The sequence below is a fragment of the Schistocerca americana genome, chromosome 5, assembly GCF_021461395.2.
Source record: "Schistocerca americana isolate TAMUIC-IGC-003095 chromosome 5, iqSchAmer2.1, whole genome shotgun sequence".
Lineage (NCBI taxonomy): Eukaryota > Metazoa > Arthropoda > Insecta > Orthoptera > Acrididae > Schistocerca > Schistocerca americana.
This window is the reverse complement of record NC_060123.1, coordinates 58,815,631-58,843,362: the sequence shown is the minus strand read 5'-3', so window position 1 is coordinate 58,843,362 and position 27,732 is coordinate 58,815,631. Positions and strand designations below refer to the sequence as shown.

The window sequence follows — 27,732 nt, the reverse complement described above, 5'->3', positions numbered from 1 at the left end:
ATTTCTTCCTGTTTACTCGATTGATCTGTGTTCAGTTTTTCAAGGCCTATCCACTGCGCCAACTTATAACTAAATCTGAGGGGGGTGCGATGGGGAGGTTTCCTTGTGAGTGAAACTTTCCACCTTTATATGTGGTCTGAAGGAACCATTAAAACACAAAATGCAATGCCATTAGTCACTTGTTTCTTAAGCTAGATTGAGTTTCCATCTATTTTAGCAACCTGTAATTGGGAGACTTGAAGAGGTTGAGAATTATTTCATTTTTATTAACTGGCAGGGATGAAGTCCTGGTAACATTAATCATTTCTTTATCAGCAAAGCCAAGTTAGAACTGCAGATACATTGGACTCAACTGCAGTGACTGTTCTGAATTAAAAAGGAAACAAAATTACAACCTGTCTCATGTCATAAAAATATAAAATTCTGATCTTTTTACAATGTAGTTTGACCTAATCATATGATAATAAGATTATCATAATGTGTAGTGCTTGCATCAGCTTTTTATTGCAATGGAAATGGCAGAACGACTGGAATAATGCTACTGCATCAAATTTTGATAGAAACTGGGCAAAAGCCAGGTGGAAGCAATTCGGAAGATACAGCCAGTTTTCAGTGGCAATGCTATGGGCATCACACAGATTAAAGAGTGGTACAACCAGTTTAAAGATGGCTGCACATCAGTGGAGAGTGAGCCATACTCTGGTCTGCCATCAACATGCCAAAATGATGAGGTCCCTGCCAAAGTGAATGCTGTAGTGATGCAGCACTGTTGTATGACTGTCAGAGACACTGCAGAAGAGGTGGATATCACACATTCCATTGTGACCAAAGATTCGACCCTGAAGAGAGTGTCGGCAGAATTCATGCTGAAGCTGCTGACTGAGCAAAAGCAACTTTCTGTTGAAGTGTCACAGGACATGCTGGGCTCCACAAACAGTGACACTGACTTCGTGAGCACCATAATCACTGATGATGAGGCCTAGGTGTACAGGTATGATCCAGAAACCAAATCCCAGTCATCACAGTGGTAGCATTCCTTGTTACCAAGACCAAAGAAGGCCCACCAAGTGCGCAGCAATATCAAAGTGATGCTGACTGCTTTCTTTCACTCCTATGGTGTGGTGCACTCTGAGTATGCACCACAGGGTCAAACAAGCACCAAAGACTACTACAAGGATGTCCTCTGTCACCTACATGATGCTGTGTGGTGCAAGCGACGGGACATGAAGTCAACAAGAAATTCGTGCCTCCATCACGACAATGCTCCAGCACATTAGCCATACTTGATTCAAACGTCTTTGGTGAAAAGCCAGATTCCTGTGCTTCAACAGGCTCCTTACTCTCCCGATATGGCCCCGTGTGACTTCTGTCTGTTACCCAAACTCATGAGGCCATTGAAAGAAACACAATTTTGGACAAGAGAGGACATTATGACAGCAAAGACAGCCATGCTAAACTGCATTCCGAAAAAGGCTTTTTCAGCATGCTTCCAACAATTGTGGCACCACTGAGAGAAGTGTGTGGAGTCCCAAGGGCACTACTTTGATGGCAATTGTGTGTTCAATGCTCCAGGTAAACCAGTTTTCCTTCCCCCCTGGCCAAAGCTCGTTAAGGCCTGGTATATATAGTAACTAACCACAACAAGTCATAGATTACTAGTTGCTTGCCATAATTATGAGCAATGTGATTTCCTTTTTATGTGCAACATGTTGAAATTTTATGCATGTAAGATAATTTTTTTAAATATGTGAATGTAAGTGATGTGAATAATTAGGCAAGCTTAAACATTCTTACATAAAAGATAACGGAATGGTCAAATGTTATGACCAACTGACTAATACATACGACAGCTTATAGTTACAGGCTAATTGTGTACTGTCACAAGGGAACACCTAAAAAAAGAAGTTACAAGGCATATTTTGAGGCAGTACATACTACGCCCTAAAACACATCCAAGAAAAGGCACACTGTTGTAAATTCAAGGCTTTTTTTAAATACATTTGTGTAATACGTTCATTCTGAAATGAAATTTGTTAGCAAATGTCTCGGCCCCCTTTCCCATCTCACTGTTACAGCAAAACCTCCCAAATTATTGACAGTGGACAAGTGGACCAACAATTAATGCTCTTTCATATCGTAACACTTTTGTCATTTCCAGGTGTTCAATTTTTAATTGTTAAAAACCATTGACACAACATCTGCAGGAAAGTAAGTCACTCATTTTATGTCACACATTAGAGTCTAAATGTACCGTATTTACTCGAATCTAAGCCGCACTTTTTTTCCGGTTTTTGTAGTCCAAAAAACCGCCTGAAGCTTAGAATCGAAAGCAAAGTAAGCGGAAATTCTGAAAAATGTTGGTAGGTGCCGCCACAACTAACTTCAGCCGTCGAATAATGTAGCGCTACACAGGCATGCTTTGCAGGCACAAAGATAAATACTGGTGCCAAAACCTCTGCATCAGTAAATAAATTTAAAAAAAGGTGGAAGACGAGCTTTTTTTTCTCCGCCCCTAGTTTCGACCACTGCATTTTCATACATTATCCAACGAAGTAAATACAAATTCCGTATTGTTCATCTTCGAATGTAGCAGCATTTCAATGGTCCAACAGGCAAGACTGTTTGGGATGTCTGTCAATATGGCCAACTCTACGTTCTGAATTTTTTCCTACCTGTGAGAAGAGATGGTTGCTAATAGGAACTTTTATGAATTGTGAATCACATGCAGTATTCTCTTCACCATAAGAATAATACGAATATAAACATTTCGCCGTGTATTCTTTCGTGTTTGCTGCTATCTCATTTAAATCCTGTCAGCCTAATAAACTACGAAACTAGTGTGAGACAACAGCAAATGTGGAAGAATATACATATCATGTCATGTTTATATTTGTATTATTCTTATGCCTAATAGTGATACAGTCAGGAATGAAACACGGCAATTGACTAGATTTTTAAATCTAAGATGATTCTAATTTCTGTGCAGAATGTAATGTACAAAAGAGGCGTCAGCAAAGATTTTCAAACGGAGAAAAAATTTAGCTAAACTCTCATTAAGAACGTCTTCTATCATACGCAGTCTATTATTTGGTTCTTGTTGATCATTATCAAAGAAAGCAGCAGTGTAAGTAACAACAAATAGCAGTCTCTTGCCGCATTTTCAGATTAGAGTGACATAAACACCTATAACAAAGAGAACGGAACTTACCAGATCAAAGAAAAATAAGCAATAGATTCAAACCAGACGAAGCACGTGAAAAAGGAAGGGTACCCATATAAATACGGATGGAGCATCTGACGCATAGCAATGGCTACCTGGTGAAGCTTAACTGCTAAGCTTACGACTCCAACCAAACTACTGTAGCTGTATCGTCATTCATTCGACCTAAATTTTGTCTCATATTACAATGGACTACCTTTGTTTCAATTTGGAGGTGCGGCCTACAACTTTTCTCTCCTCTTGAATTTCGAGTCTCAAATTTCAGGGGCGGCTTAGATTCAGGAAATTTTTTTTTTTCCCTTGATTTTGAGTCTCATTTTTCAGGTACGGCTTAGATTCGAGTAAATATGGTACTTGTATAGGCAAATGGGGTAACTGACATCATTCTGTGTGTTTTTACTGTACCCTAATGCTTTACTTAGGCACGTTTAAGTATTGTACAAAAAAAGTAAGAATCCAACTTACTCCAGGATGCAGCTTCTTGGCCATTTTGTGTAACTTTGTACAAAAACACACCATTGATTTTCTTTGCTTTATCCAAATTTGCCATCATTCTTTTTTCAATTTCATCAAATACCTCTTCAGATTTCAGTGCTTTAGCTGAGACACGATTCGGGTAAACATTTTGGGTCTCCACGAGGTCGATATAGGCGCCTAGAATAGAAGAATTTAATCAGAAATTGTGACATACCTTTCATACATCAGACAAATTGTATGTTTTTGGTATTCTAACAAAATACTTCTAGAGACTCCAGCTACATTACTGTTTACTTATAAATGATGATAAGTTTACAAACTTAGAATTACACTAAGATCTTTCCAGTGTTCACTTCAATCAATCATAAAAGAATACTTAGAATGTTTCAACTCATTCATTCATTTATTATGTTCCATAAAACTTCATGAAGGAGAGCATTCGCTGATAGGGAACTAATCAAATTGTACGGTAATTGGCAGAACCAGACACTGCTTTGTAAGGAGTATTAACAACAAATTGCGACTACTGCTAATCTATTACTAAAGCCTCCATAATGTGCAAGATTTACTGAAATTTACATCGCCGATTTCAAATATTTTGATAAATTATGTAGGATGTGGCTAATCATCTACCCTTATACTTAAGTTTAGGATATTTGGGAATTTTCAATTTTCTGCTTTATGCCTACAGGTTGTTGTTGTTGTTGTTGTTGTTGTTGTGGTCTTCAGTCCTGAGACTGGTTTGATGCAGCTCTCCATGCTACTCTATCCTGTGCAAGCTTCTTCATCTCCCAATACCTACTCCAGCCTACATCCTTCTGAATCTGCTTACTGTATTCATCTCTTAGCCTCCCTCTATGATTTTTACCCTCCACACTGCCCTCCAGTACTAAATTGGTGATCCCTTGATGCCTCAGAACATGTGCTACCAACCGATCCCTTCTTCTGGTCAAGTTGTGCCACAAACTCCTCTTCTCCCCAATTCTATTCAATACCTCCTCATTAGTTATGTGATCTACCCCATCTAATCTTCAGCATTCTTCTGTAGCACCACATTTCGAAAGCTTCTATTCTCTTCTTGTCTAAACTATTTATCGTCCATGTTTCACTTCCATACATGGCTACACTCCATACAAATACTTTCAAAAACGACTTCCTGACACTTAAATCTATACTCGATGTTAACAAATTTCTCTTCTTCAAAAACGCTTTCCTTGCCATTGCCAGTCTACATTTTATATCCATTCTACTTCGACCATCATCAGTTATTTTGCTCCCCAAATAGCAAAACTCCTTTACTGCTTTAAGTGTCTCATATCCTAATCTAATTCCCGCAACATCACCCGACTTAATTCGACTACATTCCATTATCCTCGTTTTGCTTTTGTTGATGTTCATCTTATACCCTCCTTTCAAGACACTGTCCATTCCGTTCAATTGCTCTTCCAAGTCCTTTGCTGTCTCTGACAGAATTGCAATATTATTGGCGAACGTCAAAGTTTTTATTTCTTCTCCATGGATTTTAATACCTACTCCGAACTTTGCTTTTGTTTCCTTTACTGCTTGCTCAACAGATTGAATAGCATCAGGGAGAGGCTACGACCCTGTCTCACTCCCTTCCCAACCACTGCTTCCCTTTCATGTCCCTCGACTCTTATAACTGCCATCTGCTTTCTGTACAAATTGTAAATAGCCTTTCGCTCCCTGTATTTTACCCCTGCCACCTTAAGAATTTGAAAGAGACTATTCCAGGCAATATTGTCAAAAGCTTTCTCTAAGTCTGCAAATGCTAGAAATGTAGGTTTGCCTTTCCTTAATCCTTCCTCTAAGATAAGTCGTAGTGTCAGTATTGCCTCATGTGTTCCAACATTTCTACGGAATCCAAACTGATCTTCCCCGAGGTCGGCTTCTACCAGTTTTTCCGTTCATCTGTAAAGAATTCACGTTAGTATTTTGCAGCTGTGACTTATTAAACTGATAGTTCGGCAATTTTCACATCTGTCAACACCTGCTTTCTTTGGGATTGGAATTATTATATTCTTCTTGAAGTCTGAGGAAATTTCGCCTGTCTCATTCATCTTGCTCACCAGATGGTAGAGTTTTGTCAGGACTGGCTCTCCCAAGGCTGTCAGTAGTTCTAATGGAATGTTGTCTACTCCTGGGGCTTTGTTTCGACTTACGTCTTTCAGTGCTCTGTCAAACTCTTCACGCAGTATCATATCTCCCATTTCATCTTCATCTACCTCCTCTTCCATTTCCATAATATTTTCCTCAACAACATCGCCCCTGTATAGGCCCTCTATATACTCCTTCCACCTTTCTGCTTTCCCTTCTTTGCTTAGAACTGGGTTTCCATCTGAGCTCTTGATATTCATGCAAGTGGTTCTTTCTTCTCCAAAGGTCTCTTTAGTTTTCCTGTAGGCAGTATCTATCTTACCCCTCATGAGATAACCCTCTACACCCTTACATTTAATCTACTAAAAACCTTTAGACCAGAGTACAAAACTTCTCTCTGAACCCTAGGAGGCCTATATAGAAATTATTTTTACTTGTAGTGTTGTGGTTGTGAATTGCAATGTTCATCACAAACACCCTCTTATTATTAAATTATAATGTAACATAATTTATTATACAAATTACATAAAATTCTTCTAGTTGTTTGACTGCACCAGGTACCTAATTACTTCGGTGTTGGGAACCTTCTGAAAATCACATGGTCTCACATTCAGCACAATTTTATTGGAACTGACTCCCCATATACACAATTCTCTTGTCCATAAATTAGCTTCTGAAGTCAGAGACAGTGCAAATATAAGGGACTGGAGGGAGCTGCTAGTTTGAAGTCTTAGCTTGTAATAGGTTGCATGTTATGTTGCATAGCACCTAGTCAAGAAATATGTCATCAAACCTGCCAAACAATACAAGAATTTGCGAGAAACATTTTGAAAAAATGGTACTAAATATAAATGCATTGATCCAAACTGTGACTGACAAAGTCATGTTACATCTAATTTGAGTTATGCTGTTATGTCAAATTCTTAAGTTTACCTTACTTTATACTGCCTTCTGATGCCAACAGGATCTGTGACTTGACCATATCTTATACTACTTGGCATTAAAAAATGAATGAATGATTGTGTTTGTCATCAAGTAATGAAAGGCTTTAGTTTGAATGTTATAATGCAGCCTTACCTGAAATTACCGGACTTCCTGTTTCAACAACAGAAGTTTCAAAGAAAATACGATTTCCTTGCTGCCACATATCTGTTCGCAGTGTCTGACCAGGAATAACAGGCTTTGAAAAACGAGCCTGCAAGAAAGAAAATCAATTGTACACCTCTAAGGTATTTTAAAACCAAACAATGAAAAATTCAGGATGGAATAATGACAATATCATGAAAAAGATAGATTGCTGCTCACTATACAGCAGAGATGTTAGGTCGCAGATAGGCACAACAAAAAGAGTGTTACACAAGTAAGCTGTCAGCCAAAAGGCTTTCTTTCAAATTAAACAACATACACACACACATGCTCACCCAAATGCAACTCACAGACATGATCACTGAATCTGGCTGCCGAGGCCAGATAGGTTATTTATTCAAAAATTACACTGATAATTACAATTTGAAATGTAGTCACTATAACAATAACCTGTAAGTCTTCAGTGGCATGATATATATACACTAACATTGAGTCTGAACAGTTTGACATAACAAAACATTCACTTGTTGATGGAAATTGAGTTGTAATTGCAATAACAAGATAATACTGCCATTCCACAAACAAATGATTATAAGAGAAACGCTATTTTCAATCTGGTAATATGTCCAAATTAAACAACATATACATACACATTCATGCAAATGCAACTCACAGACATGACCACTGTCTCTGGCTGCAAAGGCACCAATTGTAGCAGAATAAAGTAAAGTTGCAGTTTCTGTATATTCTAAAATTCCTTAGCAAATGACCATGAAAGAAATGCAAATAAGCTGAAAAAAAACATGAACTCTTCAAAGAAAGTGTGCTTGTTCTTTTCCTCAGATGGAGTTGCAGTTCCAGGACAGTACAGCCATCCATGTTGTTGCTGTTGTTGTTGTTCTGAAGGGGCACACAATACAAAAGCTCAGTGATGTTTATGTGTCTGCTGACAACTCAATGGCTCAACTATATGGCAAGTACTTACTTCTTCCATTAAACAATAAGAAAAGATGCAAATAGTGATTAGAGTAGGTCTCCTATTATTTATTTTCAAAATGTATGATGAGAAGAAACAACATTATGAATCTCTGAATCACAATTTTATTTGAGTCTCAGATCTGGTTGCAATTTCCTATGTGATTAAATATTTCTTACCATCAACAAAGGGACTGTTGTAGGCAATAGTGCCTGGAGATGAAGATAAAAAAGGAATTTTTGTTAGCTGTGTTCATCCTAGTGTATTTGTACAACAAAATTACTTTACTGATTCTATTACAATTACTGCATGATGTGCCAGGTTATGTTGTTTGTTTGTTGTTTTTGTTGTTGTTGTTGCTGCTGCTGCTGCTGTTGTAGGCATAAGGCCTAGGATTCATATGAAGTAGTTCCCAAGTCTTTTCAGTTGCCAGCTATCCTTTTCATTTCACCATAACTTCTGCACTTGCCTTAGATACTCATATCTAGGTGCATACCTGTAATTCTTTTCTTCTACCATCCATTCACTTACAGCTTTCAGCAACGATTCATTTCATGATACGTTCTCAACCAGTCTCTCTCATTCATTATGGTTTCAAAGAAAATATTTGCACGATATCTTCATTCCTTACATGACCAATCCAACTGGTTATCAACAGTCTTTATTAACACAATATACCACAGGTTCAATATCCCTGCCAATGGGTGACATCAGTTGCAGCTCAGAGGCACTACAGCTCACAACTGATGGTCACCACCAGTGGCATGTGTGGCATGTCAGATGGTCTGAGCCACTCGCAGCAGTGGGGCCAGGCAGGCAACTTTGATTTAGTCTAGAACAGTCCACTGCATGAGCTCCTATCAATCATGCTGTTCTTCTTGTTGGCTTTTGACTGTGTTGTACCTGGAGTTTCTTGTTCCCATTGTTTCCTTTCAATCAGCGTTCTTCTCTCGACAAATTTTGCTTTGCTTACAGACTATGCATTCTTATTGCAGGCAGACAGAAAAACAGGTTTCCACCTTTTTTTCATTTCTGTCTTCTCTACTGTCCACATTTCATGCCCATACAGAGTCATGCTACAAAAATAGCTCTCATGAATCTTTTTCTGGTCGCAAGGGTTATATTTTTTTGTTAGCACCAGTTTGTTTTTAAGGACAGTTTTTTGCCTTGTGCAATACTTGTTAGCATGACTTTCTTGTATCTTCTTTCTTTACCTCCTTTATTTCCAACACAGCACAGTTCATCTATTCCTCCAATTGTCACTTGTCCATTTATCTATCCAGCGTGTCCACCTGCTGTGCACAGCATTACCTAAATTTCCTTTCTGTTTATGTGCATATTATAGTGATCAGTTAGAGCACACTTAACTCCATTAAGCACCAAATCTATTTCTGATCATTTTCAATCAACACGATGTTGTGATTATTTCTGTCCTTGACAAAACAAACCTCACATCAAGATACTCCTTTACCTCCCTCACTCTCTCCGTATCTTTCCAAGCATCAAGCCCAACATTGTGGGGTCCACTGTTATGGTTAAACAGAAATGACATGTTAATTTTAAGGGGTGGCCGGATGCCCTTCCTGTCACCACCCCGTAGCCCCCGGTACGGAATAAGTGTGCCCCAGTTGTCGGCGTCTAGTGTAAGCCATGGAGGTGTGAATGTTTTCAAATGTTTGCAAGTTGTTTAACTGAGGCAGAATGTCGGGACAAGCCTGGTATTCATATCAAACAGGATGTGGAAAGCCACCTAAAAACCACCTCCAGGCTGGCCAGCACACCGGCCCTCGCCAGTCCGCTGGGCGGATTTGATCCGGGGCCAGTGCGCCTACCCGAGTCTAGGAAGCAGCGCGTTAGCACTCTCGGCTACCCTGGCAGGTACTTCTTTACCTCCCTCACTATCTCATCAATACATAAAATAAGCATCAGTGCTGACAGACAGTGAGCAGCCCAACAGTTCCTTTCCTAAATTTGCCATTGTGTGTCATTCTACCAGTACTGACTACTCCAGCCTTCACCCTCCTTTACAACAGGTATCTCTCTCTCTCTCTCTCTCTCTCTCTCTCTCTCTCTCTCTCTCAGCCTGGGTCTGAGTGATCTGCCCCTCCTTTCTAATTTTTCGCAACCTACCCTCTTTTTTCCCTAAATAAGGAATTGGCTTTTCTGAAGTTGTTTCCCCTGTTATATGTCTACTGGCAACACTTACAAATTCACCTCCTGAAGGTTAGGCCAGCCATGTTGTCTCCTCGTAATTTTAGTTTTCTCATGCCAATTTTCCTTTTGATACAATTATTTCTGCAATTCATACCACACTTCCCAAAAACAGAAAAAGAACGTTATTCAGTTCCAAATCATAAAAAGTCTTCTCCAAATTGCAACGTACATTTTCTTTACTCACCCACATAATTTATTATTAACTCCAGTGTTAAAACTGTTCTTGAGTGCCCTACTCCTCCTAAACCAAAGAAGCTGGTTCTCAGTTTTCAGTTTTACCTTCTGTTCTTCAATAAAGCACTCTCATGAGTATTGTAGATGCATGTGATATCAGTGTTGAGACAACTGTCCCAATGCAACACAAGGCATAACATTTCTGAGGCTGCATTGTGAATGAGTTCTGAACATATGGCTTGATATCCTCGTCTGCAATGAATTGTTTGCCTCTTACAGTCTTCTTTAGATCACCAAAAATAGCATAACTGCAGGGAGAGAGGTCCAGACTACATGCAGGATAGCAGATGAACTCCCATTTTAATGTTGCAAAAGCTCCTTGACTATATTTGCTGTATGGAACCTTGCATTGCCATGAAGCTGGATGACTCCATAAGTGAGCTGCCCTTATCACTTTGATTTGATTGACATGCAAAGGATGGCCAAGGTTTGTGAGTGTTGATGCACATTCGTTGTTCTCTCTTGCTACAGGAAGTTTTAAGAAGTGCGCCTTTTTGGTAAAGAAGTTGGTGAGAATAATCTTTCCCCCACTTGTGCATACAGCCTTGGACTTTTTGGGCAGCAGTGGCCCTGCAGGCTTCCACTGTCGTTGTGACTGTGGTTCATGAAACATGACAAGAATTTGTTCCCCCCTCGGCACAGTGGTGCAGATGTTAAAGAGAGAGACACATTCGAGATGCTTCCTGTATGGAGTTTACAATTTGTCCTTAATGACTGTGAGAAAACTTCAAACGCTCAATCCAATCTCTGTGGAAGTGGCTGCTACTGTACTCATCAGTCTTGAACAATGAAGATGTTCACCTGTTGGACAATAATTATAATGTGGTATGGTGTTCCAGACAATGCATCATCGGCCATCAACACCCTACCTTCCCTGAAACGCTCGTGCTAAAGGCCATGCAACAGAACATGAAGTGCTCTCTATACATTTGTGCCTTTCTTCAATCAATTTCCATTCCCTTGCACTCTTTCCGCTGTTAGGGAACACATTACACCCCCTTTTCCCTTTTTCTGAAGCTTCAATTTCACTGATTTCAACATGATAGGGTGCAGTGGATGGTTCACATGTGCACATGCTCCCTCTGACATCAAGTGGGTGTGCGCCTGTGTCGCTATAGCAGCGAGTTTGGAATCACCGTGCTCTGCTCTTATAGGAACTGCACCTTCTTCCAAATGCAGTGACATTATGATTTTCACATTTTACTGCCTCTGGCTTGCTTCTTTTTGAATGCTTCTTATACTAAACTGATTCTGCAGTAACTTTCATATATATCCACTCTTACTACCTACGAAAGTGTAAATAATATTATTCTCAAAATGTGATGGAATTTCTCAAATACTTAAAAATAAATTTCAGAAGATTATGAAACTTGACTTGAACTGTAATTATTCAACTTTTCCCAGTCAGTAACAGTACATACCAATAATGACTTTAAACATGGTTATATTGGTTAGGGCATATGGTCACGATTATTAAAAAATGAGTACAACCAATTGAAGTGAATTCCACTATGAATTAAATACCCCGATTGCCTGGTGGTGTCACAATCAAGTTACATGATACAGAAAGCAATACATACAGAGCAGAGATGAACAGGGAATCTTTGTAGTGAAGGGGAATGCAGTACAGGACCACAAATGGCACAATCTACCAGCAAAAGCAACCTTGACAAAGAGCAGATTGGTGTGGCTTGGATGTGGGAACAAGCAATTTCAAAACGTCAAAACTGATCAGCTGTTTGCTTGCTACTGTCATGAGCCTCTAAGAAGAGTGGTTGAAGGATGGTGAAACGATGGGTAGGTGACAACTACACCTCATCACAGCATCATTCACTTTGTACAGCAGGACAGGCAGATCTGATGATGGAGTACGATACTGGCACATGCACAAGTGTTTTGTAGTGCACCATTCAGCAAACATTGTTGGAGCACAGGGCTCTGGAGTAGATAATGCCTACACTTCCTATGGTGATCCAACAACATCATCAATTATGATTCCAGTGGGCTTAAGCTCACTGAGATTGCATCATGGATCAATGGAAATGTGTCGCGTAGTCAGATTAATCACATTTCTTGTCACACCTGGTTGATGGTTGTGTCCGGATATGATGTCGTGCAGGTGAATGGCTCTTGAAACATACATCACGCCATGGACACAGGTTGGTGTGATCAATATTATGCCATGGGGGACATTCATCTGATCTTCCATGAGACCTTTAGTAATAATCAAAGCACCAAGACAGTTATAGTCTATGTGAACGTTACTGAGGACCATTTGCACCACTTCATGCTTGTCTTTTCCTGATGGAGATGGCCAACTGTCTCAATCACAAGACTAGATTCATGCGTCATTAGTTTGAGGAGCACAAAGATGAACTCATGTTGATGTATTGCGCACCAATTTTGCCTGATCTGAACCCAATGTAACACATTTGGGATGCTAACACATGCCAGCTCCGTGCCCACAAACCACTGGTCCATAATTTATGGGAACTGTGTGACGTGTGCAAAGACACCTGGTATATCATACCTACAGAAACCTACCAAGGACTTGTCAAATTCATGCTACACAAAACTGCTGGTGCATTGCACTCCAAAGGTGGACTGGCATGCTATTATGAAGTTGGCCGTAATGTTTTGACTTGTGAATGTATATCCCAGTATGAAATTAAGTGCTATGGCCTGTGAGAGCAGAAGGGGAAAGGGGTGTTTTCAATTTGGGAACTGCTGGTGTAAGTTGTTAATGCTGGATGTTTCTTATTTGTGTGCTGCTGGGCAGTACACAAGAGTATAGCATCATTCCATGCCAAGTGGTCTAGAGGTTCCCACATGTCCCCAATAAACATTGGTCCAGTTTCAGGTCACCAACTCAATACTTGCGGAGATATGGTCATTTACAGAATTAGATTTTCACTCTGCAGCAGAGTGTGCGCTGATATGAAACTTCCTGGCAGACTAAAACTGTGTGCCGGACTGAGACTCGAACTCGGGACCTTTGCCTTCTGCGGGCAAGTGCTTTACCAACTGAGCTACCCAAGCATGACTCATGTCCCATTCTCACAGCGTTACTTCTGCCAGTACCTCGTCTCCTACCTTCCAAACTTCACAGAAGCTCTACTGGGAACCTTGCAGAACTAGCACTCCTGGAAGAAAGGATATTGAGGAGACATGGCTTAGCCACAGCCTGAGAGATGTTTCCAGAATGATATTTTCACTCTGCAGCAGAGTGTGTGGTGATATGAAACTTCCTGGCCGATTAAAAGTGTGTGCCGGACCGAGATACGAACTTGGGACCTTTGCAAAGGTCCCGAGCTCGTGTCTCAGTCTGGCACACAGTTTTAATCTGCCAGGAAGTTTCATACGGTCATTTGTTTGACCATACGGCATAGCTATCAATAACGGAACCTCGAGTTTTCACCAACTTTGAGACATAATATCTCCAGCAATATTTTCTTGGAAGAAACAAAACTTGGCATCTTGTGCAACTTTTTAGACTCTATTAAGCAAAATAATAATACAAAAGATTTCTTCAGCAATTTTAATATGGACAATTTGAAGCAAAGTTGGCTGAAAAAGTAGACTCTTGAACAAATGTGAAGTTTAGCTTTTTGTCTCTGGGAGTAACTGCACGATAAACTGACATTTTGTGCATAATAACTTACCAATACAAGATCTTACAATATAAAATTTCATTCTCATACTGCTTTCCAATAATTTACAAATTCAGAGCAAAATTGATGATTTTCTTACAAACAAGAAAAATGGCTATATTTAGCCTGCTTTTACAAGAACATCTTCTGCAGACTCTTTTCAGCTATTTTCATTAGAAAGATCATGTTCAAAACCACCTAACAAACTACACTCAATTTTGCAATACGAGCATATAAGGCCCTAAAAAGCAACAAGGTGGAGGTGCACTGAGAAAGCACCCATATTCTACTGGGACTCAAATTAAATCTGACATTTTTTATTATGTTCTACAACTGTTTGTGACTACGGGGAAGGTAATAGTGAACTTCCTGATGACTAGGAAGTGAGATCAAATCACAAGAACTCAGGGGACAGAGGGGGAGGGGAGGGGGGGGGGATCAAGTCTAATTTCTTATATGGTATATAAAATGGTCTTTCTAATTAAAACAATTGAAGACAAAGTCTGAAAATGAGTTCATGATCATAGTGTGGCATATTATTTTACAGCTCCGTCTTCATCACACAAACTTTTACACTTCACTATTAATGGTTTTGTCTACTGCCGTCTTCAGATCTGCGTTGTTGGACGTACGCACGTGATAGTAGCTGACGTACCTGGCACTCTCTTGCAGTGCCTTCTGAGTGTGATTTATTGAAAGATGGAGAAAATGGCATAATACCATGTACCATTAGGCACAACATTACATGGAAGGCATTGCAAGAAGTGCCAATATGCCACTAAAAATGTCAGCTACTACCACATGCATACTTCCAACAACAGAGCTCTGAAGATGGCAGTAGTCGAAACCGGTAATAGTGAAGTGTGAAAGTTTTGTGATCAAGACAGATCTATAAAATAAAGATAAACTAATAAAAACAGTTTAAAAGAGTTTGCAGAAGACAATTTTTTGTATAACTGGGCTAAAAATACAATTTTTTGTGAAAATCATCCATTTTGCCATAAATTTATAAATTTTTGGAAAGCAGTAGGAGAATGAAATTTTATATTCTAAGACCTTGTATGGATAAGTTATTACATAGAAAGTTTCAGGTTTATCCCACAATTACTTCCAGAGATATAAAAAGCTAAACTTCACATATTTTCAAGCATCTATTTTTTTGGCTGATTTTGCTTCAAATTATCCATATGAAACTGCTCAAGAAGTCTTTACTATTATTTGCTTATGGGAGTCAGAAAGTTGTACAAGATGGCCAAGATTTTTTCTTTCAAGAAAATACTGCTCGATACATAAGTCTCAAAGTTGGCGAAAACTGTTGAAAGCTTTGCTGTGAGCACAAACAAATGACTATATCTCTGTAAGTATTGAATAGGTGATCGTGAATGTTTATTGGAAACGTGTGAATGTCCACAGAAAATTTCGTCAAAATCTTTTCCCTAAATTAGATCACTTGGCATGGAATGCCCTATAGGCAGTGATTTGAGTCTAGTAAAGTCACACACTAAAAGCAGTAGGGTAAGGTTTGTGTTGCTCTGAGGTAGCAGAAAATATTGTCAATTTGCAATTCCTAAGAGCTACTGGTAATAAAAAAGTATGTTATTGCAGTTGTTAAAACAAGTCTTCTACTTACAGGTGTGGAGAACTGCTATGGACTATAGTAGCAAACAAATTAACTGAAGAATTTGATAAGGTGAGGAGAGATACTCCCCAATGTGAGGCCAAACACATCATCTGATAAACGTGATAAGATGAGATTAATTTTGATCTTTGGAATTGTGATCTCTGACCTCTTGTTAACAAGTTAACAAGGACAGAGAATGCTGATAATAAATGGTGCTGTTTACTTCACTGATGATGCAAAGCCAGGAATTATTATTAAATCATTTATGCAAACCATTTGTAAAAATGTAAGAAGGTTAAAATAAATAAATTTGCAATGTTGTGGCTATAATGCAGGATAAATATATGTTCTCCACATGGTAGGGATGACAAAAGTTGTGGGATACCAATATGCACATATACAGGTGGCAGAAGTACCACACACACAAAGTAAAAAGGGCAGCGCACTGGTGAAGCTGTAATTTGAACTCAGGTGATTCATGTGAAAAGGTGTCCAATACGATTATGACCGCACAACGAAAAATGACAGCCTTTGAATGTGGAATGGTAATTGGAGCTAGACGATGGGATATTCCGTTTTGGAAACTGTTAGGGAATTTAATATTCTGAGGTCCATAGTGTCAAAAGTGTGCCAACAATACCAAGTTTCAGGCATTATCTCTAACCACAGACAAGACAGTGGCCGATGTCCTTCATTTAACAACCAAGGCCAGTTGCATTTGCGTATAGTTGTCAGTGCTAACAGACAAGCAATACTGCATGAAATAACCACAGATATCAATGCGAGACACATGATGAACCTATCCGTTAGGACAGTGCAGAGAAATTTTGCATTAATGGGCTATGGCAGCAAACAACTGATGCTAACAGTATGACATTTCCTACAGTGCCTCTTCTGAGCTCGTGATGGTATCGGTTGGACTCTAGATGACTGGAAAACCGTGGCCTTGTCAGATGAATCCTGATTTCAGTTTGTAAAAGCTGAAGGTAGGGTTTGAGTGTGGTGTAGACCCCATGAAGCCATGGATGCAAGTTGTCAACAAGGCATTGTGAAAGCTCGTGGCAGCTCCATAATGGTGTGGGCTGTGTTTGCATGGAATAGACTGGGTCCTCTGGTTCAACTGAATTGATCATTGACTGAAAATGGTTATTTATTTAAAGTCAATACCACCATTAGACTGTTGTTTATTTACAGTGTTACATTTACACTTACACAATCATGATTTCGGCTTCCAAGTGCCATTATCAAGTGATTTAAGTGTTAAACAGTGCCTACGATGGCATACTGTCGTATTTAAAATATACTATTACACACATTGTCTAAGGGTCGATATTTCTGGTAAAGCCTACAGCTTTGTTTCATCACTGAGCAATTAGCTCAACAGATTAAAATATAATCAGAAGGTTTAATTTAAAGTCCTTTGTTCACTGCCCTGTAATACACTGCACCAGCCAAAATGCAGCCCCACTGTGAATGCTGTTCTCAAACACAGAATGAGTTGGTTGACATGCATAAGCTGCTGGAAATCGCCTTGGCTACTGTCAAACAATTGAAGGCTGTTGCGCGAATCAGTGTGTAGGAAGAGCTCCCAAGAGCTGTGTACCTGCGATACCTGTACCAGCGGTACCTCAAGCGCTATCCTCTCCTGTGGATCCTGTCTTCTCTGCAAAAAGTATTGGATCTGTCATAACCCGTCCACTTGACTGAGTGGCATGTCAATGGTAGATGTAGGCATCCTGTACAGGGTGGATGGGGACCAGGGAGAACTCACGGTGTTGTACCAATCCCCCTAACCAACAAGTTTGAGGTGCTGTCTTTCATTGAAACTGAAACTCAGGCAATGCGACTCACTTTACCTGTTTTGAGGAAACCCATTTTGTCTGGTGTCAGGAGGAGGCAAATGCAAAAGGGTAAGGGTCTATTAATGATCAGCAGTTCAAATGAATGACGGGACCCCTTAGGGAAATGGCAGCAAGGGACAGGAAAGGACACTAGGTCCACTCAGTGAATATGCTTAGGGGCCTCATTCAACAAGTTGAAGAGGCTATTCCAGCAGCCATTGTAGGAACAGGGTGCAATCAATTGCAGATTGTGGCACATGTTGTCTGGGCTCCGAAGTCATTCTTCGGTCATACCAATGATCGGCAGAGAAGGTTGAGAACACCAGCCTTGCGCATGGAGTTTCAATGACACTCATAATTTGCAGCATTGTCCCCAGAACTGATCCATTCCAGACAATGATGTCTGTAGGAACCCCAGAAATATCAGTGTGAGATCAAAAGAAATGCCTCCAAGGATGAGTTGGCAGCAGAAATGAGGGAAAGGGAGGGGATGGCATGGAAGATAACCTGAACCAACCCTGAGGGCAGGGGGGTAGCAGGGACTAAGCACACGTTGTAGAGGAAGATGCTTGACATGTTGATTGTGGGAGAGAAATTTGCTTTTTCACATAATATAGGTCAAAGACATGGCGTTGTGTTGTAGCATATGTGCTCTGTGAGTGTTATAAGTATTAACATTCTCATTCTTCTTGAAAAGTCACTGTTTGTTATTCACAATTTCAAACACACACTGGATAAATCTCCAGCTCATCTATAATACTCTTTTTCTCTCCCAACTTTTCTCACATTGTTTGATACTCTTTGCAATCCAAAGAGTGTGGTATACATAAGTGACACATTAAAAAGATATAATAAGTCGTGAATAGAATACAAACAAATAAATGAGTAAAGTTAATCGCCCCTCAATTAGAGGACATAATGAGAGTGCAACATAATGGTAACTGGAACACAGCAGTTTATCCGAGAGCTCTAGTTCAGCATAAAAATGTAGCAAAAACTAGCTTCTTTTTCACCTCTCTTTCCGTTACCATAATTCATACACTTACCTTAACAGATTTGAATTTACTGGCATCATTGTTGGCAAATCTCTTTAAAACATGCCTCACAGAAAATCCCAGTGAACAGAGGCCGTGAAGAATTGGACGATCAAAACCTCCAAGTGCGGCCATATTGGGGTCGATATGTAGTGGATTGTAGTCACCAGATAACCTGTAAAGTGCAGCCTGAAAAACAATTATTGCATGATCAGACATGAGTACCATAAAGTGGCAGACCAGGAAACACTATAGTGAAGGGATAAAACCTGGAACTGATGTACAGGGAGATTAATATTAAACTTTCACTATTTGAGAGGGTCCCCATGAACAACAAGTGATTGTAGGACAATGAAACTTTGTGGACGATTTTTTAAGGACACGTGGAAGACACATAATGAATAAACCATAAAACAAACACATTTTAATTTTCACATGGGAGTATAACATTTGTTAATTGGGTACCATGTTTACATTTCACATTACAAACATTGCTCAATGTGATGGCTATCTACACCCACAACAGCCTGCAACTACAGTAAAGATTGCTCTACAGCTGCCCGAAACAATGGTGGACCATAGAGAGTTCAGCTGTTGTGATACAACTCAACTCATACACTGCCTGAAGACTGCACATTGTGTCCAGCATTCTCAGCTGTGGCAACAGCAACTTTTTCAACAATCTGTGGCACAACTGCTCATCGGCCTCTCCCAGGAGCAATTCCCAAATCACCAGCTAATTTGAACTTCCGAATCATATTCTTCAAGGCTGGTGCAGAAAGAGGTTCTCTCCATACTCCTTTAAAGTGTTGATACTACTGCTGCTGCTGTTTTGCCAAAAGAGATTAATGAATACAGTTCTGCTCACCTTGTCCAGACCCATGTTGACTGTCTGCAAGTGTAATGCACCTTTCCAGACCCATGTTGACACACCGATACTTGTCTTTCAACCCTATGTTACCATACCAGTAACAGTGTCAACAAGTGGCTCAAGAAGCAAAAGTTTAATTATAACCACCCTGAATATCCTAACATACGGTTAGTGAATATATCACTTTTCATAAATTTCTGTTAACATTGCTATTCTTAAATTCACTAGAACATGAGTTTCCAATTGTGATTAAGGTTAAATAAGTAGAATAATGGAAACAATTTATCATTATTTTATATAAATTTAGACTCTTAGAATATTCTAGAAAATCTGGCCAATTTCAGCTCCTGTTGATGGCGCTTCCACATTGTATAATTTGGAAATGGATATTGTAAAATATCGGTTACCAAAACAAGATTCTAAGAACATGATAAAAAGACTCAAGAATTGTAACATAATTAAAATAGTATAAATTAACACTTTTCAAAGCTGATTGTAACAGAAAGAAATCTTACTAAATTATGTGTCAAAGCTTGTGTCTGCCAAAGTTTGGTTCGCATGAAATATGTCAATATATTTTTATGAACAAAGCTGTGTATCCAGCCCCCTACCAAGTTGTAAAATTTAATTATGAATATATTTATCAAACATATAAATAATGTCATATGAAATGCCTACTGACATCGAACATTTAGTTGGGCACCTGAGCCCATGGCAGTTCAGTTCAGTTCAGTATTAGGCTGAGTTAGTATCGAATGAGTTAGTGGTGAACAGTATGCAGCACAAGCGTGTTGTTATTTATCAGAACTGATGTACGTGAGAAAAGTTATACTCTACTACCATGTGAAAGTGGACAAAAATCACCCTTCATCCTTTATTACAGTTCTTGTATCTGCATCCTTTATTACAGTGTTCGTATATAACCACCCAAAAGCCACATGTGTTAGACACCGCTTCCGAGATGTGGGCAGGCTCTGGATTGAACCTACCCAATGACCTAACGACAAGGGCCGGTGTGCTGCCAAGCCTGGATGTGGTTTTTAGGCAGTTTTCCACATCCGATTAGGTGAATACTATGCTGGTACCAACATCCCATCACAATTACACAACATTTAGAAAACATTCGCACACTTTCGCACAGAACACTACATGGAGACAGTTTGGGTATACAAAGTTCACCACCATCTAACTTTAACAGTGCTGAATCTAATAATTACCATGCCGACTCCATCTACATATTATAGTGCATGTATGACATTGTCTTACAAGCCTCAGATTGCTACCTTAGCCCGCATCTCGTGGTCGTGCGGTAGCGTTCTCGCTTCCCACGCCCGGGTTCCCGGGTTCGATTCCCGGCGGGGTCAGGGATTTTCTCTGCCTCGTGATGGCTGGGTGTTGTGTGATGTCCTTAGGTTAGTTAGGTTTAAGTAGTTCTAAGTTCTAGGGGACTGATGACCATAGATGTTAAGTCCCATAGTGCTCAGAGCCATTTGAACCATTTTTTTGCTACCTTATTTCAAGTGCAATGAAGCAAATTTTAACAACTACCCCAACTGCAAAGGAATCAGAAGTAAGAAACCATGCACAATTTATGTTAGTGTGTTAAGCTTCTTGAATTATTTCAAAGTTAAATATGAAAGCAATTTTTATCGTCAGTTTATCACACCATTTTGTAGTGCACTGTTGCAATATCCAATAAAAAAAGTAGTGCTTTCACACACACTTGCAATAAATACTGTGCCATATCCCACAATGTACTACTTTCTACAACATGGTTCACTGAACATACATACATACAGAAGCTGATGCACATTGTGAGGCCAAATATAATTTTTCTCTACTGACAGTGCATTGATGTTTATGGCCCTAATACCTACTCTGGTACCGTGCGCCGTGGAATTTGAATCCGCGCCAGGCATCATGGACATCGAAGACCCATAGAGGTCTCTGTACCATCACATCGTAAGCTGTGGCGGCGCGCGCCTCCTGGCCCGCTTTTAGTGTGAGGGCGCCACAGCAGAACACGTGGTTCCAGCAGCCAATAGCGGCGCCCCCGATAGCGTACTTAAGCGCCTGCCTCTCGCTCAGCCAGCCAGTCTAATCATGAGTACGTCGGTTGACACCTCGCCTCACGTTAGACAGTTTACTTCCTTGTTCTGTGTACGAGTGGACGTGTTTGTTTCCTCGTGACTCCGTTGTCCAATCTTGTTGTATTCGTTCTGTCCATCGTTGGTCGTGTCCGTCCTCCCCTGTTGCGTTTTTGTTCGTCGGCCTCTCCATGGGTCCTGCCGCGCTTTCCGTCATTGCTACACCGGTCGCAGTTACAACACCTACAATGTTTACACAGTCTCTTTTTTCCATTATTTGTTGCCTACACAATCAGGTCTGTAAGTTTATTTAGGAGTCTCTCAACATTTGCTCCTGATGGCCTGATTATTAGGTTTTCATTTTACATTTTGAACTTATTGTTGCAAATATTGCAAATATATCACCACTGTAACTGCTAACTTCACATTGCAGCCTTCCCATTTTACAGTCAATACTACTACATCAGAGAGCTTTTATCGAAATCAGCACAGATCACAAATGGAAGACTACAAAACCAATTACGTCATCACTGTACCTTCCAAGGCTTCTAAAATTATGATGATTTATCTGCAGAATACATTTATCTGTTTGACTGCATCATGAGATTCTATTCTACAATGCTATAATGTGAAGTCAGCAAGTTTCTCCAGATTCCTTAACACTGGCTGTTTATTAAAGTTTTCATATTTGGTTGATTTGCACCGCTTTACAGCTTTGCACTTATTAGCCTGACTTGTCAAGAAAGCTGTCCCTACTGGGCGCTAAGGTTACAATACATTATGAAAAGGATTACATACACTTTCAGCATTTCCTTTATAGTGGGCTCTGCCATTATAATACATTATGAAAATACACTTTTAAGACAGTTTTTAGTTTTCAGCATTTCCTTTATTTACAATAGACTGTGGTATCCATCATGTTTATGAAGACTATTAACAATGGTGACTTTTGAGCAAGTTTACTCACCACAAGTATTTTTTTTTAGTAAGCTGATAGAGTGTGTCTGATTTCTGGTCAGTATCAATTAACTAAAAAGAAAAGTGCTCCAGATTAAATACAGTTCAGCACTGCTGGATTTCCGAGATTTTTGAACTAAGTTACACCTGTGGTTGTCGTTGCTCAAATTAAGTACACACCATGATCAGTTTCTGCTCATAGCAGTACAAGACTGAAATAGGTGTTTAAAATCTTCTTCTCTATAGAAAATTATACCTAGACTATGAATGTGGCTCTCCAGCAGGGATACGACTTCCTCAAATCCTGCCCTGAAATGAGATCCGTCCTTCATGAAATCCTCCCCACACCACCAAGAGTGTCTTTCCGCTGTCCACCTAACCTTCGTAACCTCTTGGTTCATCCCTATGAAATCCCCAAACCACCTTCCCTACCCTCTGGCTCCTACCCTTGTAACTGCCCCCAGTGTAAAATCTGTCCCATGTACCTTCCCACCACCACCTACTCCAGTCTTGTAACCCAGAATGTGTACACGATCAAAGGCAGAGCCACGTGTGAAAGCACCCACATGATTTACCAACTGACCTGCCTACACTGTGAAGCTTTCTATGTGGGAATGACCTGCAACAAACTGTCCATTCGCATGAACGGACACAGGCAGACAGTGTTTGTTGGTAATGAGGATCACCCTGTGGCTAAACATGCCTTGGTGCACGGCCAGCACATCTTGGCACAGTGTTACACCGTCCGGGTTATCTGGATACTTCCCACACCAACCTATCAGAACTCCGAAGATGGGAACTTGCCCTCCAATATATCCTCTCTTCCCGTTACCCACCAGGCCTCAACCTACACAAATTTCAAGTTGCTGCTGCTCATACCTCAGCTGTCATTCAACAACATCTTTGCCTCTGTACTTCTGCCTCGACCGACATCTCTGCCCAAACTCTTTGCCTTTACAAATGTCTGCTTGTGCCTGTGTATGTGCGGATGGATATGTGTGTGTATGCGAGTGTATACTACCCCTTTTTTCCCCTAAAGCGCTGGCAGGTCGATAGACACACAAACAAACACAAACATACACACAAAATTCTAGCTTTCGCAACAAACGGTTGCTTCGTCAGGAAAGAGGGAAGGAGAGGGAAAGACGAAAGGAAGTGGGTTTTAAGGGAGAGGGTAAGGAGTCATTCCAATCCCAGGAGCGGAAAGACTTACCTTAGGGATACCCGTCCTTTTTTCCCCCTAAGGTAAGTCTTTCCGCTCCCGGGATTGGAATGACTCCTTACCATCTCCCTTAAAACCCACTTCCTTTCGTCTTTCCCTCTCCTTCCCTCTTTCCTGACGAAGCAACCGTTTGTTGCGAAAGCTAGAATTTTGTGTGTATGTTTGTGTTTGTTTGTGTGTCTATCGACCTGCCAGTGCTTTCGTTCGGTAAGTCACATCATCTTTGTTTTTAGATATATTTTTCCCACGTGGAATGTTTCCCTCTATTATATTGATATCATTAATTTGAACCCAACTATTACGTTTGTTATTGTCACTGTTGCATTTCGAAATCTTTTCTGTCGTCTTATTTTCTCTTTCTGTTTTTGCCAGTAGTTTCACTTTGTATTTACCTTCTCCTTTTTACCGTAATCTGCTATACAATTTTATCCCGCCTATATACACTCAATAATACGTAACCCACTTCCAAACCATAACCAAAAAAATTTTTTTGCCACTTTCAACACTACCGCCGCTATAAAATCCACCATTTCTAGTTCACAAACAGTTCCTTTCACCTTTTAAACAACCATTTCGGCTAGTTCTAATAACTTTCGCTTTATTTCCATTTCCGTTTTTCCCACATCACTGATAATTTTTAGCCGCTTCCCCCAGGTTTTAACATCATTATTTCTTCGTCAGACAATTGTTAGCCTCATTTTCATAATCTGCCACCACAAAACCACTCCTTTTAATATATTACACGCAGTTTTTTTGAAATTTTCCCGAATTTCTCCGTCCTTTAACGTGTTTTGGCGGCAACACAACCACCTAACGTTTGTGCACATCGTTGTCTACCAACCCAAGTCCAACATAGCCCAGCTGTAACCAACACCTTTTCGCCTTTTTTCACACCAGATCTCCAGTTACTTTCCAGTTCACCTTTATCTCTCCCCATATATTTTTATTTTCTTTTTCATTTCAACCTAATGTTACACTTTCCTCCTTCTAATACCATGTCACCCTCACAACACCCCCACACCGACCCCATTAAGATTTATTTACATTCCCTCCGCAAACATGCCTTCGCCCTAGCCAGGATACCCGTCCTTTTTTCCCCCTAAGGTAAGTCTTTCCGCTCCCGGGATTGGAATGACTCCTTACCCTCTCCCTTAAAACCCACATCCTTTTGTCTTCTGCTTGTTTCACTTCCTTACATGGCTACACTCCATACAAATACTTTCAGAAATGACTTCCTGACACTTAAATCTATACTCAATGTTAACAAATTTCCATTATCCTTGTTTTACTTCTGTTGATGTTCACCTTATATCCTCCTTTCAAGACATTGTCCATTCCAGTCAACTGCTCTTCCAAGTCGTTTGCTGTCTCTGACAGAATTACAATGTCATTGGTGAACCTCAAAGTTTTTATTTCTTCTCCATGGATTTTAATACCTACTCCGAATTTTTCTTTTGTTTCCTTTACTGCTTGCTCAATGTACAGATTGAATAACATCGGGGAGGCTACAACCCTGTCTCACTCCCTTCCCAACCACTGCTTCCCTTTCATGTCCCTTTCAGGTCCTGTACCTATGTCTATTACAGAGATATGAACCTTGAAGCAAGGGGTGGGAAGCAGGAGCAGAGCAGGGATGGGTGATGATACTGTGTAGGTTCAGTGGGCAGCGGAATACCTCTGTGGGAGGGGTGGGAAAGGTAGTGGGTAGGATGTTCTTCATTTCAGGGCATGATGAGAGGTAGTCAAAACTCTGGTGGAGAATTTGATTTGGTTGCTGCAGTCCTGGAATGCTCTTTTGTGGTCAGATGGTAGGGCTTTCGTAGGTGGTGGAAGACTGGAGAGATAAGGTATGGGAGAGCTGTTTTTGTACAGGTTTAGTAGGGTAATTTTATTCTGTAAAGGTCTCAGTGAGACTTATGGTATATTTTGAGATGGACTGCTCATCTTTACAGGGCAACATCCACAGGTGGTCAGCTGTATGGAAAAGACTTCTTGGTATGGAATGGGTTGAATTATTTACAAGTAGTTCATTGGCATGCAATTCAAAATGCCGTTATACACAAAAATCATGTACCTCAATTGCATTACATTAACCAGGGTTCAGTTACCATAAACAAGTGTCAAAATCTTTTGATATCACTCCTTGTAGAAACAGATACCCAACGATAAAGAAAAGGTGCATTGACACAAAAAATTGCATTAAAAACAAACAGTTCTTACTTGATCTTCAATAGTTTTCTGGCTCAATGATGCATCTGGTGACCGATTAGGGTGTGACAGTGCTGGTATTTGCTTATCTGATGATCTCTTGCCTCCAAAACCACCACATCCAACAGCAAAGACAACCATCTGCCCTTGTGCCACTTTCTCACCACTTTCATCAAAACTCTCAACTGGAATTATAAAACAGAGCAAAATTAATTTAATCATTCTATGAGGGTTGGAACTTAAATAGTGGCAACTATTTATTCACAACCAATACAAAAGAGTTACATGTTTGCACCTGTTACTGTCCTTCAAAGTAGTCACCAGCATTGTGTAGAACTAGTTGCCAGTGATGTGGAAGGCATAGTATACCGTTATTAGAGCCTGATCTGTGGATGGTGCGAATGTAGTGGTCTTAAGTTATGTTGATTCTTGTGTACGACTGTGATGGTGTTTCATAACCTATTACGTTCCTCCATGGCAGACCGTCAATGCACAGTATTACTGTTCATTCTTGGAGCATCACCTGTGACCAGCTTTGCGAAAAAAGTGGCAACACTTTCTGTGCAACCCACCCATCATTTTGCATGACAATGCGCAGGCGCATACAGCGCAAGCTGTGGCTGCTCTGTTCGGTCAATGGGACTCTGAAGTACTGTACCATCCACCATACTCCCCAGACCCAAGTCCTTGTGACTTTGATTTGGTTCCAAAGATGAAGGAACAACTTCCTGGCATTCACTTCAGAACTGTTCCAGAGATTAGACAGGTAGTAGACCACTCCATTCGCACCATCAACAGAACAGGCTCTGCTAACGGTATACTACGCCTTCCACATCACTGGCAATGGGTTCTACACAAGGCTGGTGACTACTTTGAAGGACAGTAACAGGTGCAAACATTTAACTCTTTTGTATCAGTTGTGAATAAATAGTTGCCACTATCGAAGTTCCAGCCCTCATAATTAAGACCAATAATGAGCAAAATAAAAAAAAAAAAAAAAGAACTTTTGTAAAAGAAGAAGCTACAGATCAAAGACTGAACAGCAACTACTACAGTTTGCATTAAATCAACTGCCAAACTGCCATTATGATAATGGAAACTCCTAGACGGGAACAATAAACAGAAAGTGAGGACACACAACCCATTCAGCTGCCACTGAATCATAGGTAGTGAGTACACACCACATACAAGGAGTGTGTGCATGTACAACCTTTTACAAGTGCAGCTTCTGTCAATTAAGCAACTTCAGTATTTACATTTTGATGGTTCTTTCTGTTTGTAACAAATCTCAGTGCTCCTGTGGCATAATAATACAGTACTAACTTATTAACTTATTCATTCTTCTTGAGTTGGATTCCACTGGGAACCATATACTGACACCATGTTGAAGTTCAAGCGGTTGTGTTGGGAGGAACGGGTGACTACTTTCAAGACCACAACACAATTTCTTCCTGCATTTTCATTTTCCAGACCCACACCTTGCTACCCACAGGTCCATTTACAATCATCTATTGCTTTCATTTGGCCATTACCCACATCTCTTTTAGTTTGCACTTTTATTTTTTGTTTTGCCTCTCCCCTCCCACCCAACAACAACTTATCCCCAGTGAATTCCTGCATATCTATCTGCACCAATTCAGAAACGTATGTCTTTAGTCTTGTCAGGCATCCGTATGCATATGGGTCAGGAAACAAGGTTTTTGTATGTAAAAATATGTGTATTAAATATTGTGTATGTTTGCTGTAACAACATTCTAGATACACATTTCACTGGAGGCCAAAAGGAGACTAGTGCATGAAGCAGTGAGGCAGCCACTGGTCACTGCAAAAACCAGAGATGTAATGACACTGCAGAGTAGCTGGCAGCCGCTTGAGCTTGCTGAAGCCCAATAATAACAATGAAATCATTGTCAAAACTC

At 40.1% G+C, this 27,732-nt stretch overlaps 1 protein-coding gene across 3 annotated transcripts in view; it reads right to left on the bottom strand.

Annotated features, from left to right (window-relative positions):
- Window positions 1–27,732, bottom strand: part of LOC124615490 (peroxisomal multifunctional enzyme type 2) — a 131,702-nt gene that overhangs the window by 11,013 nt on the left and 92,957 nt on the right. For all 3 annotated transcript variants that reach the window (XM_047143432.1, XM_047143433.1, XM_047143431.1), the window contains exons 13-16: window positions 25,826–25,998; window positions 18,481–18,657; window positions 6,890–7,007; window positions 3,686–3,874 (exon numbers count right to left, since the gene is read on the bottom strand). In XM_047143432.1, coding sequence (XP_046999388.1) covers window positions 3,686–3,874; window positions 6,890–7,007; window positions 18,481–18,657; window positions 25,826–25,998 — 657 coding nt within the window. The remainder of the gene's footprint in view (window positions 1–3,685; window positions 3,875–6,889; window positions 7,008–18,480; window positions 18,658–25,825; window positions 25,999–27,732) is intronic.